This window comes from Bombus bifarius, unplaced genomic scaffold, assembly GCF_011952205.1.
Source record: "Bombus bifarius isolate JDL3187 unplaced genomic scaffold, Bbif_JDL3187 scf7180000009200, whole genome shotgun sequence".
NCBI lineage: Eukaryota > Metazoa > Arthropoda > Insecta > Hymenoptera > Apidae > Bombus > Bombus bifarius.
The window spans coordinates 3,051,981-3,074,146 of NW_022884965.1; the positions used below are offsets into that span (position 1 = coordinate 3,051,981).

At 34.3% G+C, this 22,166-nt stretch overlaps 3 protein-coding genes across 17 annotated transcripts; 2 read left to right on the forward strand and 1 right to left on the reverse strand.

The window, feature by feature from the left end:
* Nucleotides 1-50: 50 nt before the first annotated feature.
* Nucleotides 51-1,923, reverse strand: LOC117214357 (histone deacetylase 3). Of its 2 annotated transcripts, XM_033460419.1 has the most exons (2): nt 1,331-1,923; nt 51-1,253 (listed from the first exon to the last, which is right to left on the reverse strand). In XM_033460419.1, exons 1-2 carry the CDS (start codon nt 1,407-1,409, stop codon nt 229-231), a joined length of 1,104 nt encoding a protein of 367 aa, XP_033316310.1. In that variant the 5' UTR covers nt 1,410-1,923; the 3' UTR covers nt 51-228. The 2 variants fall into 2 exon arrangements, with proteins under 2 accessions (XP_033316310.1, XP_033316309.1); XM_033460418.1 differs by having other exon boundaries at nt 51-1,922.
* Nucleotides 1,924-2,214: 291 nt separating this feature from the next.
* Nucleotides 2,215-4,506, forward strand: LOC117214361. 5 transcript variants are annotated; one of them, XM_033460437.1, is made up of 5 exons: nt 2,279-2,393; nt 2,472-2,638; nt 2,823-2,946; nt 3,013-3,353; nt 3,929-4,506. In XM_033460437.1, the coding sequence occupies exons 3-5, from the start codon at nt 2,838-2,840 to the stop codon at nt 4,205-4,207; spliced, it is 729 nt and encodes a 242-aa protein (XP_033316328.1). In that variant the 5' UTR covers nt 2,279-2,393; nt 2,472-2,638; nt 2,823-2,837; the 3' UTR covers nt 4,208-4,506. The 5 variants fall into 5 exon arrangements, with proteins under 5 accessions (XP_033316327.1, XP_033316326.1, XP_033316330.1 ...); XM_033460436.1 differs by lacking the exons at nt 2,279-2,393; nt 2,472-2,638 and adding an exon at nt 2,215-2,253; XM_033460435.1 differs by lacking the exon at nt 2,472-2,638 and having other exon boundaries at nt 2,275-2,426.
* Nucleotides 4,507-4,980: 474 nt separating this feature from the next.
* On the forward strand, nt 4,981-18,488 carry LOC117214360 (sex-lethal homolog). Of its 10 annotated transcripts, none has more exons than XM_033460425.1 (6): nt 4,981-5,282; nt 8,787-9,289; nt 9,365-9,540; nt 9,628-9,741; nt 10,538-10,698; nt 17,333-18,488. In XM_033460425.1, the coding sequence occupies exons 2-6, from the start codon at nt 8,966-8,968 to the stop codon at nt 17,587-17,589; spliced, it is 1,032 nt and encodes a 343-aa protein (XP_033316316.1). In that variant the 5' UTR covers nt 4,981-5,282; nt 8,787-8,965; the 3' UTR covers nt 17,590-18,488. The 10 variants fall into 10 exon arrangements, with proteins under 10 accessions (XP_033316316.1, XP_033316315.1, XP_033316321.1 ...); XM_033460424.1 differs by having other exon boundaries at nt 8,983-9,289; XM_033460430.1 differs by lacking the exon at nt 17,333-18,488 and adding an exon at nt 12,912-13,566 and having other exon boundaries at nt 8,983-9,289.
* Nucleotides 18,489-22,166: the final 3,678 nt, after the last annotated feature.

Below are 22,166 nucleotides of genomic sequence, written 5' to 3' on the forward strand. Positions count from 1 at the left end.
TGGGAGTTATTATATCTTATCGTATAACAGAAAGTTGGTAAATGCACAAATTAAGAAAAAAGTCTTTTTAATGAATCGATGATATTTACAAGTTTTGTGTATAGTATTTACAAGTTTCGCGTCAAGAGAAATTAGTTTTCAATCCTTTCTTGTTTTATACTGGTGTAGATAGTCGGCTTCCTACTACGACGTTATTTCTATTTTATGTTTAATTTGTCCGGACGTTTATCACGATTCACTTACGTCCATTTTGTCCTGATCTTTTTCTCCGGAATAATACTCATTATTTGGTTCAACTATCTTATCAGTGTCCTGTGTATTTTGCCTGGAGTCAGGGTCAGGTTCTGGTTGCCTTTCTTCCTCTGGAGGCAACGCATCGCATGGAACATCCTGCATTTGGACACTTGGAGAGTGTTGAATCATTTTCAAGTTATCGTAAACGTGTCTCGTAATAGCCTCCAAATACTGTTTGCTATTCGCATTGTCTTGTCTGGTTACAACATCAGGATGCAATGTAAAGTCTGGTGCGAAGTACTCTAGGTATTCTGTGTAGGGTAGCTCATTACTGATTTGTTCATCGACAAGCAAAGAGCTTTCGTAGGTCCAGCAACGCGCGACATTACGCAACGTATATCCCCCTCCTCCAACAGTAAGCAATGGCACATTTAGGTCTCTCACGAATTTCACACATTCTCCATGACCTTTTGTGCTCAAACTAAAACAGCCAAGACGATCATTTGCGAGCGAATCTGCTCCACATTGTAGAACTATAGCAGTTGGTTGGAAGAACTCCATTACATGAGATATAACAGGCTTAAATACTTGAACATAAGATGTATCATCAATGCCTTCTTTCAAAGGTACATTAACAGAATAATATCGTCCACTTTCTGCTCCGATTTCATACATATCTCCAGTACCAGGAAAGAAATAGTTTCCATACTTGTGAAAAGATACCGTCATCACTCTATCTGTGAGATAAAATGCTTCTTGTACTCCATCCCCATGGTGGACATCTATATCTATATAAAGTACTCTAGCATGGTATTTCAACAATTCTAAGATTGCTATTACGATATCATTAATGTAACAGAAACCAGAAGCTTCAAATTTCTTTGCATGGTGCAGTCCTCCACTCCAATTAATAGCAATGTCACAGCAATTATTATTCAGTTTCGTAGCACCTTCCAGAGAAGCACCCGTGTACATGGAGCAGAAATCAAATAATCCTTCAAAAACAGGACAGTCATCACCTACGTTAAAGTGACTTAGATATTTGGTGTATCCTTGCAAGTTTTGTGGAGTCACTCTTTGTAAAAATTCAACATACTCGTCTGAATGAAAGCGACACATATCATGGGTGCTTGCACGATATGGACGATAGATCTGCATCTTCTTGTGCAAACCATAATTTAATACTAAACTGTGGATTACAGCAAGTCTGTGAGGCTTCATTGGATGTCCGGGGCCATAATGGAAATTTCCTACGTCTGGATTGTAGAAGTATGATACCTTTTTGTTGTAACTCATTTTGAGGTTAGTTTTTTGGGATAGGTTATCAAAATATGCGAGTATATACTTATATAATATAAATATTTTTCCTTCATCAAACTATATTTACAACATCGTTATGAGTGACAAAATAATTAAAATTCTTCAATATTTTTTGTATATGTAATAATTAGCGCTTATTTTTAGAATGTCAGAATGTAACGCTATGAGAATCAAATATCACCCAAGTATCTTTTCAGTCAAAAGATCCATCGACTAAAGTAGAACACGAAGAATTTTACGTTCAACTTCCATTGAACAGTGAACCACAATCAATCCGATAAGATTAAAAATTATAATATTAGCACTTGTAATGCATGCACAAACATAACCAATTTTTAAGCATCGCTCTGACAGTTTTTTTACTCCATTTACAAGCATTTGAATTCTAACTATTTTCCCCTAGATTTTGATCACGTGGTTTTATTTACCTCGCCAAATGCTAATTCATTAAATGTGACGATATTTAAAAAAACACAACAAACATATACTTTTGTAATACCTTTCCCATTCTTTTAAAATATACTACTTCATATAATACTTACAGTAAAACGAATATTGTTGGAATTTATCAATGTTTTTCCTAAAAAATTTATATTATTATTTTATTATTACTTATTGTTAGTTATTTATTTTTTTTGTGATGCTCGTAATTTTAAGTTCAGTTAAGCTAAGTGCTTTTATAAATATAATTTAAAAAATGTAATGTAGGCAGAAAATTATTTTACCTACTAAATATTATAGAGTACTATATTTGGATATTTTATAATTTTTGCATTTCGCATGCATTTTGTGCATTGTGACAAATTACTACTTCTTATAAATGTACAAAAATCCGCAGTGTAATAGTGATAACCTAAAATATAATAAAGAATGTACATACATACTTATATACATTATTATACATTTTTTTTTATTAGGATGAAAAATCGATACTCTTGCAGAGAATCAAGTGGCATCTTTTCAAATTTGATCAGCTGTGAATCGAAATTTCATTGCAGTGTACAATGACTAGATCGCTCATGTTTATGAATTTTTGGGAAATTTAAAATCTCAAAAATTTACAAAATGTATATAATACATAAAAGTATCTAAAGTAGAATAGTTATTTTAATATTTAATAGATGAAATAAATTTCTATTTAGATTCTATTTCTTTAGTCATGTTCATAAAAATGTAATACTCTATAAACATCCGCATCCTAATAATGACAATTTACAAGTTAATTCTAAAGACGATGGATAAATAGGCCAATTTCCATTAATTTTCAGGATGTTTTGAAATGGATGCTGTGCCAAATTGATTTGATAGGCCGCAGCCATTCTTGTTTTCGGGACATTGGCGGTTGGCAACGACGCTTCCAACGTATTCCAAGGGATGAATCGAATACTGCAGGTTTTTTTATTATTTATCCACAGAGTGTTAATTAACATTTAAAAAGTAGTCGTTTCTATGCGTTAGAAACCGTAATTGACTGGCCAAGTAATAACAGTTTAGAAAGTATGCGGCCGGATTCACGTAGCGTTTCGTTCACGTTTCACCGGGAAGTTCTGAATGTCAAAAATTCACCGGAGATCACGAAAAAGCTGAGACGACGCCTCCAGGATCGTTTCGAGAAGGAAAAGCCCGGAGATTCCTGTAAGGAGAAAATGTCAAAAGATAAGCAAACAGGTGACCGTAGCTGGAACAATTTAAGTCTTGGAAATATGTCAGCGGATTCTAGACGTGCTCTGCGAAGCGGAGCCGAAAAGTTATCAAAAACTATATCTTCTGTACGTACAACTTTTGGAACTATTTCACAGGTGAGATAAATTCTCAGGAAAAAAGTAATAGTAATAACTAAGTTATAGATGTTCGTGCATATTTATGTTTTGACAAATATATATATATAAAACAATGGAACTTAAATAGGAATGTTTAATCTCTCTGTCTACTGCAATAAATACTTTATTTTTAGATATTTTGTATGGTTTTGTATATTATATTCATTGTATATGTTTTATTATATTTTAATTGTCTGTGAAATTTATTTTTGTTAAATGAACACTAATAATATAATCAGGGGAAATGTCTAAAAAGTCAAAGTAAAATTCATTATCATTGCTTCTGATTTCACACCATAGTTCATATCATGATTTTCTTTTTGACATTTTAAAGTATTCCTTATTAAATATCTTCAAAGCTTATTAGCTCACTATGGTATACAATCAGAATGATTTGTTGCTTTGATGTTTGAGGGTAAATATGCAACTGCAAACTACTCATAATGCAGAAACATTCACAGTATAATAATACTCAAATAAAAGAATAGCAATATTATATTCAATAACAATATGATTGAATTCTCTAAATCAATATTATTTTATTTATTACATAGAAGTTTAAGAGTTCCACACGTAGACGTCAAAGATTGGAGGAGCAACAATCTCCAAATAGCATTTGTAAAATGCAAACTCCCCAGACTCGTTCTCGCCAGCTCCTTGGTAGAACACCAACAAAGCTTTATAGTCCTTTTGGCATAGAATCTCCAAGACATGCGTGGAACAAAGAGAACAATGAAACACCAGTGCATACTCCTCCAGGAATGAATACACGATATATCCAATGTAGGCCATTCCGTTTCACCAGAGCTAAAGGATTCTCTATGTTGAGATAAAATCTCTTTCTTTAGTTATACTTTTCTTAAATGTTACTTGAATGATCTCTTTAATTCCCAGCAATGCATTCAGGATTGTGTGCCTTGTGCAACATACAATTGAATTATTTATTCGATTTTAATTAAGCTAGTGATCTACTTTGACATATTTGTATCTCTCTAACATGTTATCTATGATATCAAACTACTTTACATGTACATGTAATGTATAATCTATTTATACTTTTTTATACATATTTATATTGATAATTATTATTACTGCAATATCAAATAAAGAAGAAGCATAAGGAACTCTTTAAGTCAAACGTATTAAGTAATTAATCTAAACAAGATATTTAACTTTTCAGTTATAAGATTTTAAGAAACAATAGAAATCAGTACTCCAGAAGGAACTTAACTTCCAGAAGGAACTTTAATTTCTTATCTGTTTCAAATAAAACAAAACGATTAAGAACTAAGAAATCTAACTTCTACGAAAAATCAACATCTAAAAGAAACTTAAGTAATCTAACCTCTACGATCAACTGCTATCAATCTTCCTACGATTCGTTACATTTAATTGTGTATTTAATTTCTCATCTGTTTCAAACAAAACATGACATGGATAAGGAGATTGTAATCGTATATTTCCCATATTCATTATTCGTGCTTTGTTTGTCGTTTATTGCAAAGCGTCGCAGGTGGTAGTAACCTGAACGATTTCAACTCACTAGCGAGCGAAATCATCTGTGCAACGAATTTGCAGAAAAAATTTTCCATGGAGTGCTAGAATTGCATTTTCAAAGCTGATTAAAAAATTCGAAGCAATCTCGGAGCGGGAACCACGGTATATTTCATTATAGTTAGTGCGCACGTGCATGTTGGTAGCGCAGTCGTGAAAAAAGGAAATTTCTATAAAATGCGCCAGTGCATCCGAAAAGCATCGTGAATGCGACACGACCGATACGCGAAAATGAAAAATCGCCCACTACGACAGAAGATACTCTAACACTTAGTGTTATGTTTCGCGTACGCTCGGGATGGCCACACACGAACAAAACGAACGTATGCAAGGCAGTATGAATCCCCAAGCGGGGTAAGTTTCCTATTTAAACTTGATTTTCTTAGCTGAAAACATTTTACGTTGACAAAAAGATCGAAAAAATTGCTTGCTAACAATCTATTGCGTTTTATTAGTCATGGAATCTATATCGAGGTTAGAAATTGTGGTCGTTGTATTTTTAATACATAAAACTGTTGTTTACATATCTTAACATTATATTTTTATATCTTTTGAAAGTTTAGATGATATTTATTGTATTGCTGTTTCTACTTTTGTTTGGTGTATGATAATTTGGATGAAATATCGAATTTTAGATAAACCGAAGGAACCATCGTGTTAAGTTTCCCGGAAGTAGGCTTGTGGTGGTAGTGTATAATAGCGCAATGCAGTGGCTTGAGAACTTAAGAGAGACTGGATTTTTAGAATTTTCAGAATACCTACGTATATAACGAAATATTGATATTTAAAATTATTATTAGTAGACTGCGGGCTTTGATGCACTATTATATTTTTATGAACATAACTAAGAAAACAGAATTTAAATAGAAAGTTGTTTTATCTACTAACAATAAATATTATAATAATTACCCTACTTTAGATATTTTACATAATTTTGCATAGTGTATGGATCCTGCAGACCTTTGCACCCTTAAATTTCCTCCAAATGCATAAACAGCTACTAATAATTAGGCCGAAGATTTTTATGCATTTATGCAGTATTTTAAGATATAAAAATGCAGAGAATCTATGAAAAAATACCTAATATGAAAAAATACCTATATAAGTATACTGTTTTCTATATCTTCTCTTATACTTGATAGATAAAACAATTTTCTACCAAGGTTCTAGTTTTTTAAATTACTTTCTCCAAAATATGTATTTGCATAAAAATTTGCAATTTAGTTATTAGGTACGTTATGTACTTATTTTGAGCAGCGTTATCGCCTTTTTCCCTTTTCTTATATGTAATATACGTATAAATAGGACAAGTATAATGCAGATAAATTCCACCGATTAAAAGAGTAACCTCGTTTCCTGAAACAAAATAGGGTGTAAAAGAAAAATGACGGTTGTGCGACCCAAACAAGAACAAAGTATGTCGGTTCTGGTTTCGTAAAATCTTACTGCGATAGGATTGTACAAGCTTTTTCAATATCACGTGAAACTCAAGCTGCATAGTAAAGTCGCGCGTTACATTTGCGATGTTCGCAGTTCCTTATTGGGAGGCATTGCCAAGGTATGTTTAACAAAAATGTGTTTGCAAATTTAGTTACACATCCATACACAATATATAATAATAGTGTTCAAAAAATTAAATTTTCTGTCTTTCGCGTAGAAATGGTACATTAATTTTATTTATAAAATCGCGGCTATAATTCTTTTTAACGATTTTCTGTATTAAGTGATTATAATGAACATTAAGAACAGAATAATTTTGAAAACTAGTAGTCATAGATTTATTCTATTTAAAAATCGACGTCGAAAGAATAGAATAATAAGAGAAATTGGCATAGGCCCCGGATTCGTGTAAACATGCGCCAGAAATTTAGGCGGGATGTCCCGCTCCATGCGCATCCCCATTGTACTGGGCGTTTCATTTGTTAGGGAGTTAATATATGTACCTAGTAATACATATGCATACATGTAAAATTTCGATAATAATATTAGATCAATTGTGCAAAACGGCCCTGTACAGAGAAAATATTACAATTTTTTGTGAAAAGATTTTTGATCAAACATAACATATATTTGATATTTACATAAATTATGTCTTGTATTTTTAACTAGAACTTCTAACTTGTGAGCTTACTAATATTATTAGTTAATTGAGGTCTTGCACCATATGTATGCACTTGTAAAATTGCGTTCGTAATATCAATTCAATCGTACAAGACAGCCCCCTACAGTGGAAATATATAACCACTGTAAAAAAGTTGTTAATCAAGCATATATAATATTATTAAATATTTATATAATAATATTTTTTACTTCTAACTACAACTTCTAATTTTTAAATTTACTAATATTATTAGTACTAACGGAGAGGTATTTCCATTCTGGTACTAATAATTATAACGTGTACATAGTGTATTATAATATAATTATAATTACTATATCTAATGTAATTATATAATATATTAATAATATTAGTCGGTAAATTATTGTGCTAGAAAGGTCTTAATAATATTAGGTACAGATTTGAAATGTACCAAAGAATTGAAACACTCTGTAAGTTTGTTCGGAGTAAGAGTAGCGTAGTGGGGTAGCGTGCCGCGAGAGGGTGCCGCGCGAGGCAGGTCAGGGCTGGGGCTCAGTACGTTTGCGTACGCCGTGTCGTTCGCATCGTGTTACGTTCCTCCGCGATTCTTCGCTCGCTAACTACTCCATTTCTCTATGTATCGAGCCCTTCTCTGTGAAATCAATTGAACCACACTAAAGACCATCGACGTATGATAATCAAGTGTGTGCATTATTCGTGATGGTGCAACGATTCGCTTACATAATTGTTGGCGTGCATTAAGCCAGAGAGTTGCATATACGCGCGTGACACAAGTGAGAGTGAATGCACTGCACCTTTTCGCTGCTCTTCTCCCACTATACACGACAGTTTTTTTCTTCACATCTTCTTCCCGCTTCGGTATGTATATCTTATTTCCACACTCCCATATAACCACTCATTAAACTAAGGTTTATATCTTCAGGTCCGTCTGTCCTTTTCCTTCGCCTGCTCTGGTGCCCTCTTTTCCTCTCACTCCCTCCATATTCTGACAGCTTGGTCGATTCACGAATCTGCCGGGCCTTTTCCCCGGGCTTCTTCAAAATAAGGCCAAAGGGTTACTTTCTCTCACTCAACTCCTAATTCTGATTTCCTTCTCTCTTTTTCCCTCCATTATTTTTCTTTCTCCATCTCCTTCTAGCGTTGACTCAGCCGTTATATTACCTCGAGAGAATTCATCACTGACTCGCTAATGAATGACAACGAAATGAAGAAACGCGTTCTCAAGTCGCTAATAAAAATCGAGCACGAGCGCGTAAATAATAAACAAAACCAGACACAAGCGATCGAATACGCGGAAGTTCTCGTCAACGAAGCGTGCTCTCCTCCCCCTTTTTTTTCACAATTCGATGAACGTGCTTACGAGTAGAGAAACATTGCTACATTGAAAAATAGATACCCTCGTTCTAGGACACCTTCACGGGTACTCATTGTTAAAATCGTATTAAAATGGAGCTAATTTTTTAGTCAGTTTGTCCATTCATATACACATTTATCACCTCTGTTACATTTTCATGTAAAAAGGTTATGATACATAAGCATTTTATATAGGAGTACACTAGTATTTGCATTATATCTGGAAATTGAACTATTATATGTTACTTTGGTAGCTGTTTGTTAGCTAAGTGATATCTTTCTGTTTAGTTTCACGATTGACATGCTACGTTATTGGTTTGATTTATGTTGGTTTCATTCATGGCTACTCTTGCTGGTTCCGTTTTGTCCTTACTTGCCTTTGTTTGTTTGTTTCTGACACACAGGTCTGGCATCATATACATATATGTATATATGCAGATTTATTTTCTATTTATTTTCAATTGCTTAAAGAAAATGAGAGCATTCAAAAGCGCAGACAGAGCAACGATCATGGCATTGCACGGGGAAAACGTAGTAATGATTTTGTTTATATTTTTTGTATTTGCTGACCCCATCAACGATTATGCTGGGACGTATCAGGTGGAGTACGCAGCAGTCAGAGCCACAGAACTCACAGCCAGCAACAACAGATCAACAAGAACCACAGAATCAAACGGAGAGTCAGAAAATAGAACAAGAATTTACCAAAATGACAGATCAACGGGAGCAGCAACCCCAGCCACAACAGCAGCAACAGCAACAACAACAACAAACCAAAGGCAATGAAGAACCAAGAACGAATTTGATCATCAATTATCTTCCACAGAGTATGACAGAGAAAGATCTTTATAGTTTGTTTGTAACTATCGGACCTGTGGAATCTTGTCGTGTTATGAAAGATTATAAAGTAGGTGCATTACATGAAACTATAATCAATTTATATATTTTTACAAGAATCTACATTTATCATTTTATTTTATAGACAGGATATAGTTACGGGTTCGGCTTTGTTAATTATGCGAAAGCAGAAGATGCAGCCACTGCTATAAGTACTTTAAATGGACTCCAAGTCCAGAATAAAAGGCTAAAAGTGTCTTTTGCACGGCCATCTGGTGAGGAGATCAAAGAAACTAATCTTTATGTAACAAATTTGCCAAGGTATATTATGATATTTAATATAAATTTATCTATTAGTAGATAAAAATTGGAACGTATAGTAATGATATTACATCATGTTTGTTTCAGAAATATAACTGAAAGTCAAATTGATGATATATTTAGCAAATACGGAAATATCGTGCAAAAGAACATTTTAAAAGATAAGCTCACTGGATTACCAAGGGGTGTAGCATTCGTGAGGTATGTTTCTTTCACTTTTGTAGCATCCCATTCTCAAAATCATCTAGTACTATCAAGTAGTCTTGTGAAAATGTATTACAAAGAGACAGTTCCATTTAGCATTAAAAGGCAAATTGTCATGCTAATGAAAAATATAAGCTCATACTCCTTGGCGCATTGCCATTCTTGTCATAATTAGTAACATAACATCCCAAGCTGGTAACAAACTATGATGGAAGTATTCATAGAAATGTATTCTCTATGTATTAGTTGATCAATTACATTTTTATTGTTTTCATTATACGTACACCATGTGCTTAGAAAATTGGAGCAGTTATTAATTGACAGATACAGCTGTTGATACATAGTAGACAAAAACTGCCTAGTCATTATGCAATTCGTATCCGCGCGTGTTGGATACCTGTATTTATTTTCCGAGATCTTTGGTGCCAAATTATTTTTGTACCGTTCCTCTGCCATTTGTTTCACTTGCATAATTTCGATTTACCGACCACTGACCTAGTTAGCCATCGTGAATTGTGCATGCAACTAGATTTCTGGTTTGTTGTAGGAAAATAGTCTGGGAAGTGTGTCAAGCATCTGGAAATAGAATCGAAACTAGTTTGACAAATTTCTTAATTTTGGCAGATTTAAGGACTCGTTAACTCGTGTTCTATATAGCACGCTCTAGATAGTTCTTTCAATCTCAACCTCATACGTTATTACATAGATCTGGCAGGGGTTACTCGCGTCCATTGCCAAGTAAACCTTTTTGGTTGATTTTTAATGTTTGTTTCTGGTTACTGTGTCCCTATAGATTTGACAAGCGGGAAGAAGCACAAGAAGCAATCGCACGACTACACGGTACGATACCAGAAGGTGGATCAGAGCCACTTAGCGTAAAAATCGCGGAGGAACACGGAAAGCAGAAAGCGGCATACTACGCTGGATGGCAGGCTGGTTATAACCAGAGTCGAGGTAAGTAGTTTCGATTTTCTTGATAGACAATTAGTCTTGCCCGAGTTTCTTTCGTTCTCAACCTGACAGTAGAAATTACTTCCTTGAAGAACAAATTGTAAAAATACAAATTTCATAAAGAACATTATGTATTATAAATCTTAATTTGTGAATAATTATGATATTTGATTTTTACTGACAGGTCAGATCTGCATTTTGGCTTTCTATGAATCTTACTAAAATCGCAGTAAACCATTGTTTTGTTATCGGCATATTGTTGAACCGTAGAAGCACTAAGATTTTGAAAGATCATTTTTCCATAGAACACATCTCTATTTATTCCTGTCTCTATCGTTTTCTCTCACTTTTTCCTTAGTTCCTGATTTTTTCAAATTGTCGTGTTAGTTTTCTCCGTTTCTTTTCTTTTTCTTGCAATGATACGCGCGTAATTGCGAGAACAGAGGGTAATGGTCATTGTAACAAATTTTGTAACGTAGTTGCAAGGTGTACAAAATTTCTATGTCTATCTGAAACACGTTGTCCAGGATGCGAATGATCTCTTCTAATTTGAAATTTTTCTTCGAAAGAGCGTTCGCATCATTGACGGCGTGTAAATGTGAGATCATGTCTAACATTTGAATTGTTTGCCAGATATGGCTGCATCTAAATCAATGTACAGCGAAGATTGAAAATGCTGTTTGCGTTCTAATGCGCGCAACGAATAATGCAGCAGATTCTCTGCGAATGTGTGGAGACACGTTTCTTGTCGCGCCTGTTTTGTTTCTCTGTGTTCTTTCTGTTTTTGTTACAAGTTTTTTTGACTTTGTGCGCATGAGATTGTTTCACGTGAAATTGAAAAATAAGAAAAGAAAGAAAAAGAAAAAAAAAAGTAAGAAACATAGAAGATCTCTTCTGACAGTGGTGTTCAGTTGATGAAAGAATGAAAAATCTCCTTGCAGACGGACCCAAAAGACAGTATTAATGAAACAGACAAGAATGCAAACATGTAGTGTCGCTGTGATAGAAATGTTTTTGTGTGTGATGATCTTTAGTGGACAAAAAGCAAGAAATGAAAAGAAAAAAAAGACTGAAATATGTCGTATCCTGCTAGAATCAGTGGCAGCTTGTGATTATTGAAAGAAAAAAGAGAAACACTCGCTAAGTTGTATTCTGCACACAAGGCTGGTTTTTTAGAAGTTTGTTTTTTTTGGACATTGCCTGGTCAACGAAATTGTAACTCTGTTTTTCTAGTTGCCGATGCTGCTGTTACTATGTTGATTTTGCCTCATCGTTTCTCAAATTTGTTCAAACCATGCTATGGAGCATCATCCTAGTTCTATACATTTTTGTGTCAGCAAATTATTGTATAATTATGTACGTCTTTAAGCTGTTTTTTGTACTTTCTTTTGGTAAGACATACCGTTTCGTATTACATATACATATATGTTTTGTTACTTATTTAAGACTTTGGAAATACATTTTCTGTTTAAGAAGATATTTGTTGCTTCCTCTTATGATCCTTCAATGATGAACGTGCGTGCGAGATACTTGTTTTTTTCTTTTTGTCTTTCTAATTATAATTAATTAGGGCTTAAGGTTTTTTTAAAACACAAGGAAATATGTATGTTCAAAGGAAATATGTACGTTCTGAGTAGGATTCTTCGTAACACGATGTTTTGCGATTTGTTTATACACTGCTCAAAATAAGAATATTTTTGAAATAATATCAAAGAACTACATAAATTAATTCATCAAAAGAATATTATGTTCCCTGTAGAAAAGAATTTGGAGCGGTGTATAAAGCACGCAGCTCTCCTGTCACATAAGTTGTTGTATGCCTGCGAATAATTATTATTTAATGAGCGTCGTTGCTAATCTATGGTTAGTTCTGGACAGATTGCATTTGCAGAAACGTGTGGCTTTGACAGAAAACTTGCTCAGTGCATGGCTGTGTCCTCTTTCAAGCGATTATCATATACAGTAGTGGACAGATGTATTTAGATAAATAGTTTCCTCTTCATATCTGACATTCCATCATATTTAAAGGTCTAAGTCTAATTTACTAGGTGGATAATACGCAAATTAAACGGACATAAAGAATTTTTAGGCTTACAAGTGTTGCACTGTCCACCTATTTTAATGAAACTATTTGTCCAACTGCATTTGTCTCCAAGTGTTTCGTATAACTCTTTAACATGAATCATTTTCATTTCTATGCTCGCCAATCCACAAAGGAGAACGTCTGTACCCAACCAGGAATAAATACCAGCGTTATGCGCATTACCTTTATTAAAAGAAGAACGCAATTTCTTGTTTGGTACTCGTTGTTACCCTTGCAGTTATGATACTATGAATTCCTATTGGTGTAATGAGATTGGCATGATTAAGTGCGCTTAATACCAAGCACAATTGTTACTACCGTTAATTGTAACTGGAGAAAACAGATTCTTAGTCAAGAGGAACAAACTGTTGCTTTCTGATTCAATATTTTAGGATTAATTCTTTTTTTCTATGTGAATCCTAACTTTATTCGACTTTGCTTTTGTATTATAATAACAAGATGTAAAGTTCCTCAGGCTTAAGCCTGATCTTAACACAAAGCACAACTGTTTGTAATTCAATAAACAACCACACAATTTGCTCAACGAATGTAAACGAGTACTTTGTAATCTATCAGGCAAGAAGTCTGTGGTTCGAAGACTCTCCTCCAATAAAGAGGAGCTTTACGATACGGTTTTACTGCTAGCAGAGTTTGATTTAACACTTTGACACAAAATATAGAAGACACTCATTAATTAATCTTATATCGTATCAAAGATAACTGCTCAGAAAGTTGATTAACTGTGTTAACAATGGATAGTAGTGTCCAATATTTTGATGGTCAATGTGTTGAACAAGAAAAAAGAGGACGTTTCTGGGTTTTACTTAGATAGAACTATTAAGTAATGCCCAGTTCAACAACTCTGAATAGCTAGACGAGTCCTTCCTTGCAAAGATTGCACAATTTTTACGACTGTCCGTTAATCGATACTTTGTTCATTGTGTTCACTGATATCGATTTCTCAGTGGACTGTATAGATAGTAAATATATATTCATATATATATATATATATGAATATCAGTATATTCATTCATCCTGTAAGACGAATCGCGACTATTTATTCTCATTAGATAAATTATACCTCGTCTTGTAAAACTAATGGATGAAATTTGCCGACGAAAATTGTCTTTCTAAAGATAATTCGAACAGTAGACAAGCGAATAGGCTTGAGAAGAAGCATTGTATTTGGTGATATGTCGTTGCTGAAGCAACAATATTGAACGAAAGGAAAAATGGCAATCGTCCTTTCGAATTGATCGCCATTTTTCCATGTTATAAGGTTAAACGATCTTCGCTGTTACTAACTTTCGTCCTTTTAATGCTAAATACATAAATATAAATATATATTATATATATATGAATCGGTCGAGAAAAAATGGTGAATTTCGAATTAGCTAAAATATATGAGAAACACACGTATCTCCTACGACCCTGACAATCGTTCCTTTTTTTAGTCGACTTTTCGCGACTGTTCGAAGTATAATTATGACGTGGACGCTTTCGATATATGGTCCGTATTGACGTTAGAAAATAATAGATCTCCCTTGGTAGGAGGTACGATTCATCTTGCTCCTATATTAATAACACGTTCAGGTGCATGATCAAGAACGGGAGTGCATGATCTTTTTTCGCTTGAATAAATTGTTTCTTTATTTACACAAGATTCAAATTTATTTATATAAAATTATATATGTTATAAAAAATTGAAATTGTAATAATAATGTGGATGATTAACATAAATAAATATGATTAGTATTGAATAGTCTGTAGAGAAATGATTAGAATGGTTGGCTTCTCAGTAAGTTAGCTTAGAGTTCAGTTTCTACAGATTAATAAGACATTTTTCAATTAATTTTTTCAATTATTATTATTCAGATGTAATGTACTTGATAAACATAAGATATGATTTGACTAGCGAGAATGAATTTAATTAAATTAAAATGAGTTAATAAAAATCTGGAAAAAGCTTGAAAAATGAAAATAATAATCAAAAGAAAGACAGACTTTATACATAGGATTATGCATTCCCGATTGACGAAAAATTTGGGATTTAGAAAATAGAAACTCTTTAGGAATTTAATATTGCGAATGCGCTGGTATTTGAGCCCTTTGCACACAATTGCGTCTGTTGTAAAATTCCTATCGCTGCGAAATTCGAATTAAAGAACAAGTAAAAGACAGACGGATCGGTCGCTGCGATAGGGCTGAAAAAAGAGGAATGGTAAAATAATAGGAAGCTGGGATAATTTAACACCGAGAATTTAATTAGTACTTAAGTTAGTCGGATTAATGAGTAAGATTTTCAAATATTCCTTTAGAATATATTCATGTTATGAAATGATCTCACGTTGTTCTTTCCAAAAAAGAAAAAAAGAAAGAAGAAGAAACCGAAAGAAAAAAGCATTTGAGAGGAATAAAAATCAAAATGGAGATTATTTCAGAAAGATATAAAAATTCCCTAGGAACTCTGGTAATAACAATAAAATTTAAAAAGTAGAAACGATCGTTCCCATTGTCGCAATAATATTGAATGAGAGCAATAAAAATGATTACGTTTATGGATGAAAGAACGACGCGAGTGTCCAGTGTAAATAAATCGAAATTCTAATTTTTAACTTAACATGTTAAGTAGTAAATTGTAAGGTCTAACGGATCGAAGATTGTGCGAAAATGGTTATAATCCCGAAGTCTAGTAGTGCTAACGATGGCTGTGATATGGAATAAGGAAATAACTAACGAGAGAATGAATAAAAGAAAGAAAGAAGTGGAGTATCCGGGATATACAACGGATAAAAGCTTACTTCTCTTTTCCTCGCTCTCTTGCTTTTTCTCTTCTCTCTCATTCTCTTCTTCTTGAGTCGAAAAATCACCAGAAAAATTCATCATCCAATTCCTATATTAAAAGTTTCAAAAATTTATTCAGAACACGTGAAAATATTCCTCTAGAAAAATTGTAATATGTGGAATTTGAAGTAAAAATTGGGAAAAAATGTCGTAAGAATTTATCATTTATCTAGAAAGATTTTTACAGAGTAACTTGAGAGCGACGAAATTGGAGGGGACAGAGAATTATGTCTCGGTTGAAAATGCCTGCGACATTCCCAATAATATATTCATCATCGTATTTTTCTTTTTCTTCTACCGAAACGAATATTTAAAAAAAGGAGAGAAAATCGAAAAAACACGGTTATGCGATCAACGTTTTACTGTAATTAATTGATCTCACTTTACCGAAAATTAGATTCGATTCTAGCGTTTAAAATGATCGACATATTTGCAAGATGCAGAGTGAACCGGAAGTGGCGCTATCATCTGCAAAATAACGCCCCCCCCTCCCAACTATTTAGAACTGATCGTAATTACCAAGCACAATTTTTCTCTTGTAATTCATTGTTTTAAGCGGAGAAGATATTTCTAACATAACCTAATTAAGCGTTTCTTTTCGATTTCCAGTTCACTCTGCGCATCTGTAAAGAGACACACGCATACATGATACACACACAGGACACGTTACATTGATATAGTAGAGAACTACAACTATGTGGTATATGGGTAGACTAAACGACAATTGTTGTACGAACATTTCCATTTAAGAAAACGTGTGTTCAACGCACGAAATACGTGCGTCGAGTCGTATCGAGAAACTGGCCTAACAACATACTTATGGCTTTTGTGCTGATGATATCCCACTTATCCAATATAGTTGATTCCGATATATCATCATTAGACTGCGGATTTTTATTCATTTATGGAAGATTTGAAGGTTCAAACATGCACACCATGCATATAATATGCAAAAGTATCGGGCTACCTCGTAAGTAACACAGTTTTTCTGACAATTAAGTTTAAAAGAATGAAAATTGTTACTACTGAAGTTTTATAAAATTGAGATAAAAAGCTTCAGAAAAAGATAAAGAATTATAAGAAATAAAATCATACTGATTAACTGTACTGGTCAATTGCCATCATGCAATGTTTTATTTTCATTTAGTATACAAAAATTAGCGACCATATTACTTATGAGATGGTTTAATATATAGAATATTCGTATTTAAACGCTAATTAAGCAGTACAGTATTCATTATAATATTTAGTACACATTTGAAACAAATTTCCATTTAGGTACCATTTCTTTAGTTATGTTCATAAAAATCCGCAGTCTAATCATCATTATTACCCCACTCAACAGAGAGGATACTTGAATTGCTTGAAAAAGAATAAACAAACGGGAATCATAGTCATCATCAGGACAAAACACGACAAGTTTGCTCGAGATTTTTTCAGACACGCCCCCTGCATAAGTATCTCATACCTTTCTTATTCCTTGTTGCTACACGGGTCTACGTGATTCTGTAGTCGCTCGTTAAATTTGATTAAAATGATTAGAAACGAACAATCAGCATCTGTCCACTTTATTCTATACACCATCTACCTGTTTATGTATATTCTCGCCGGTTTCCTTTAGAACTATTCCATTCTTAACCTGGAAATTAAAAGAAGAATTTTCATTTCTAAAAAAATTATCGATGATACTGATTAGTGAAATGTTTTCAGGTGCTGGAGGCGGCCTGGGAGGTGGAGGAAGAGGCAGGGGAATTGGTGGACCACCAGGAATGGGCATGGGTATCAGTGGAGGTGGGCCAGGAATGTTAGGAAGAGCGGGAGGTGGTTTCGGGCCGCGTGGCGGGCCACACAGCAGTTTCCTCGGCGGAAGTGGCGGCCCTGGCGCCATGAGGATGGAGAAGATACACCCACATCGCTTCAATCCTATCGGTATGGGCGGCGGCTATGTGCAGTCCCACTTCTGGTGACCTAGCGTCGTCGACGATCTGGCTCGCAAGACAGCACCGACTATGTATCTTTCTTCGTCCGACCGGAGACCAAGCAGCGACGACCGTTGTCGTTCGTAACTCTGCCGAATAAGCATACGTTACCCTCGAGCGATCGTGAAATCAAGGAGACACCATGAAGACGCAACCAGGATCGATAAAAGGCTGCTTCGATTAAACAGTATAGAGACAAAAAGACACACAGGGTATAACTTGAGCAGCCTAGCGTCCTTATACTACGACTTCCCTCATATGTCTCCAACGACGTTCAGCTCGAGATGCTTGAGGACTGACTGATCAAGGATGTGTAAATTATTACGCATAGTATTTAATGTTTCTACGTGCCTGTACCAAAGCTCAGAACACCTAGTATTGTACATCCGGCGATGGGTGTTCAGTCGTTAGACTTTGTTAAAAGAACGTCTCTCGAGGTCTTGCATATCGCCGAAGATGTTGTCTTGAACGCTTCGAAACTGTGTGTCCATTCGAAGCCCTCCAAATAACGTAAATAAGTAACGTAACATAATCATCAGTGTTTAACGAGGTTAAAGATCGTAATTGTTGCATTGTGTCGCCATCAGTTTCTGCTAATTATTTTGTTTCGAGGTATTCAAGAGTCGCTAGAAGGAATAGTGCGAACATTTCGGAACGATATATATCAGAAAGAACGTTTGATGACGATAGGAGGAGAGTATGATGCTGGACCCATCGCTATTTCTACGTCGCTTTTTATCGTTAATATCTTATCCCTCTTTTCCGTATCTAGCTTTAATATCTTCGTTCCATTGTGCGTTTAAATTAATTGGCGTTCATTACCGCCGACAAAATAATGATCCTCGAATGTTTTATTGCGTTAAGGTACAAAGGGAAAGCTAAAAAAATGAAAGAAAGAACAAACAGGAAAAAGAACGTTTGGTTATCGAGTCTGTGCCCATGTTACGCTGAGTTTGGTCGAGACTCGGTAACAAAGTTACGCTGTGCTAAATTAGCTCTGTTATCGCACCTCTGAGACCGTTGATAGACGAATTCTCGTGAGATTCTATCTTTCTTGCATTCGAAACGCGAACGCGATGCGAACAACCCTTTTATCCTGACTAACATTTAAGGAGATTGTTGTGAGGTATACTGCAGGCTAAAATCCAAGATGTTTTCAATAACGGACAGCAAACTGAACTGGTACTCGATACTTTGAAACTGTTCATATCAACTGTTTCAATTGCAAATAGTCTTGTAATGATTGTTTCAATTAAGTTCTACCTAATCTTACAACTTTTACTCGAGTCCTGTAAACATATATTTTAATGAATAGACTGCGAATATTCAGGCATTTATGGAAAATTTATGAATGCAAAGATACACATAATAGGCAAAAGTATATAAAATGTCAAGAGTAGTACTCAAATGAAATTTCTGTGTAGAATCCATTTCATAAAAATTTGCATAAATATTCGTAGTCTATTAATGAATTCTTACCTTGCTTAACACTTAATCAATCGCACGCGCCACAGCGAGCTATACGTTTCTCACCGTAATGGACAAGCTAACCTATACGCTGTCTATCGCGCATTTTTCCAAATAACGTGGACTATTATTCACTACTTGAAAAACAAAGAAGTCTAAAAATTATTTAAGTGGTCAATTATATTTTACGGTAATGATTTTGTTTAATGATTTCACATATTGTTTATATAAAACATCAAATTAAGAGTACATATTGAAAGTATAAAAAGATATAGATAAAATAAAAAACATTAAAGATGACTGAAGATAAATAACACGAACGTGAAATTAAAAATTCATAATGTATCTTAATATTTTTTTATAGTATGGTATCATTCGATTATAACTTTATCTAGTTATAACTGATAGCGTAACTTTTTAATTAATTTTAACACCACTAAATTGGTGTATTTTATTGTATACTGTACTTTATAAAAGCAGAAAAAGTGGCGCAATTAATTGAGAACAATTCCAGGTAAACAATAATTGATCACAAGAAAAAGAAAAAAGAAAACACGTTATTAAGGTCAAAATGAGAAAGCTCCCCGTTCGGTTATGCAGCGACATATTTTAAAATGGGGAGATCTCCCTATTCGGTTGGCTAAGTGTTAAGCTAACAAACATAGATAATCAAGTACCTGTTGATTATTTTGCTGTAATCCTAATCAAGTACCTGCCATTAAACTGAATCTTTGCAAGTTTGTTAACAAGTCAGATAATTCTTGTATTTTTGGCCAGCAGAGTGCCTCTTATTGTAGTTCAATTTGAATAAGGATATACGATACTCGTGAAACAGTGTTTCTCTTAGCTTTGATCAGCTTCACGATCGCTCGAGTGCTATGAAAGCCAGCAAGAGGCTGGCTAAACCAGAAGCCTCCTTTTTCCTTGATAGTTGAACGTTTTAATACTTTTAAATGAGGAGGAAACGGGAGGCACGTTGAGGGCAGAAGCTAAGAGTTCTACGTGTTGTTGTACATTTTTTTTTTTAATGGTTCTAACTCTTGAAACTTTATCGAAAGTTTAACGTTAAGAAAAAGAGTTTTTATCGGAGTCAGCGTATAAGGAAACTGTGTTTCCTACGCTCCGAATGGCATTGGACCACGGTGGTTGCGAAATAACTTTGTTGAACGAAGCCTTTTAGTTTCATTTTCCTCCTAGAACTCCGGCAAAATATTGAAAAACAGCTTAGCTTATTTTTGTATGATTAAGAATATGATCCGTAGATCGTCATTCTTATACGTAGATCGTTATATTTAAAAAGTTCAAAAAAAAAAAAAAAAAAAAAAAAAGGGAAACGAAGAAAGAAAATGCAAAGCACCACCGTTGTCCACTGTATCGCCGCAAATTGTACATAACTTGTAATTGAAATTACGTCATTATCACGGCACGTCGTAGACAAAAATGAGACTGACTTTTTATAGGTGACAAATTTTACGCGAACAATTTTAAACATTGAAATTGCCTTATTATTATCATCGCAAAATAATCGCTAAATCTTTCTTTTTTTTCTTCTACGTTCTTATTTCTCATTTCTTCTTCCTCTTTGTTTTATTTTTTTTTCTTTTAAATTAATCGCAGCGAAGAAACGGAGCTAATCTGTTTATAGTTGCAACTGCATTCACCGCGGGCATAACAGACATTGCACTTTATATTATTCGATGACGAACATGTAATCTCTTTAAAAAAAAAAAAGGGAAAGATTGCTATCACGTTACATAGGAAATTGTTTTACTTTACCGACGGAATCATTAGAATTTCCGTAACACGATGATCGCTAATGTCATTTTGTTAACAACATTCATACGATCACATACTCTCTTTCTCTCTCAGTCTTTCTCTCTCTCTCTCTCTCTTTCTCCCTCTCTCTTTAATTGGTAGTTATATAAGAACTAATTATTTAAGACGAAATAAAATGTCTGTAAAAAAAGAAATATGGAGAGCTCTGCTGGTTGTGTGTTTGTTGATAGAGGACGAGAAAAAAAAAACAGTCAGCAGATTGTTCAGAATGCATGATTATTTATTGTGGTCGCCTAAAGCCACGACTTACCACTTTTTTTCTCGTTTTTCTTTTTTTTTTATTTCTACACCCATGTACAAAGAACAATGAAAAAAAAGTTCAGTAATTGTTAACGACGTGAATGAAGAGAAGAAAAAATGTTCACTGATGCGATTCACTGAGTACGGTGTTGCCCTTCAAAAGGCAGCTTGCGTTTGTAAAGCAGCAAAGTGCCCGATGACGAGCCGCAACGTAGCCAGTTCAGGATCATTTCCACAATTCCAGAACACTCCTTGTGACAATACTGCAAGTAAATGCAAATTATTCCCCATTCAATGCCCAATTGTCACTGTTCAAATTCCAGATTCAGACTTAAACACTTTTACATGCTATGTAGAATTGATTTTTGTCACATTGTACACAGTAACACTGAGATGTTGGAAGAAGGATCAGAAACAAAAATCAGCTTGGTCCATGATGTACATTCTAGGGAGATTGTCTTTTGACTGAGTGTTCTTGTGATTCGAGCAGGAATTTTATAACTGTTCAACTTGTACACCCACAGGATGCTGCGGTTTAGAGATTAGCCCAGCTACTTGCAAAGAGGAAACAGGAAGGGGCGGATAGCTGCACAAGATATCACTTTTGGTAGATTTATAGCTAAGCACAACAAAAGACATGGATATTTCTTTCTTCATAAATTCCAGGCTGAAATAAATAAAATGTACAATTTTCTGCAATTCTTCCTACGAGTCTCCTGTCATCAGATATTGGATGAAATTATATTTGGAAGTTTGATATGTATGTTAAGCCTATAAAATGGCATAAATTATAGATAACATTCTCTAATTTAAACCTGAATCTAAATATTTCAAAATAAATATTAAATGAACGCTCTTAGAACAATATCTGCAATATAAATCAATTGTTTTTTCAACTTTTTTCAATAATCCTAGTACCACAATTAGTACCAATTAATATCCAGATATTTAATTCACTGAAAACACATTACAGAAACCATTAAGGAACCTGGGTTAATAACCTGAAGCAACCTGAACCTGCA

Coding starts and splice junctions, on each gene's coding strand:
- LOC117214357 (XM_033460418.1), bottom strand. CDS start 1,530: ATGAGTTACAACAAAAAGGTATCATACTTCTACAATCCAGACGTAGGA.
- LOC117214361 (XM_033460436.1), top strand. CDS start 2,838: ATGCTGTGCCAAATTGATTTGATAGGCCGCAGCCATTCTTGTTTTCGG. Junction 2,947..3,012: donor GGATGAATCGAATACTGCAG/GTTTTTTTATTA, acceptor TCTATGCGTTAG/AAACCGTAATTGACTGGCCA. Junction 3,354..3,928: donor CTTTTGGAACTATTTCACAG/GTGAGATAAATT, acceptor TTTATTACATAG/AAGTTTAAGAGTTCCACACG.
- LOC117214360 (XM_033460424.1), top strand. CDS start 5,227: ATGGCCACACACGAACAAAACGAACGTATGCAAGGCAGTATGAATCCC. Junction 9,541..9,627: donor TATGTAACAAATTTGCCAAG/GTATATTATGAT, acceptor TGTTTGTTTCAG/AAATATAACTGAAAGTCAAA. Junction 9,742..10,537: donor AGGGGTGTAGCATTCGTGAG/GTATGTTTCTTT, acceptor GTGTCCCTATAG/ATTTGACAAGCGGGAAGAAG.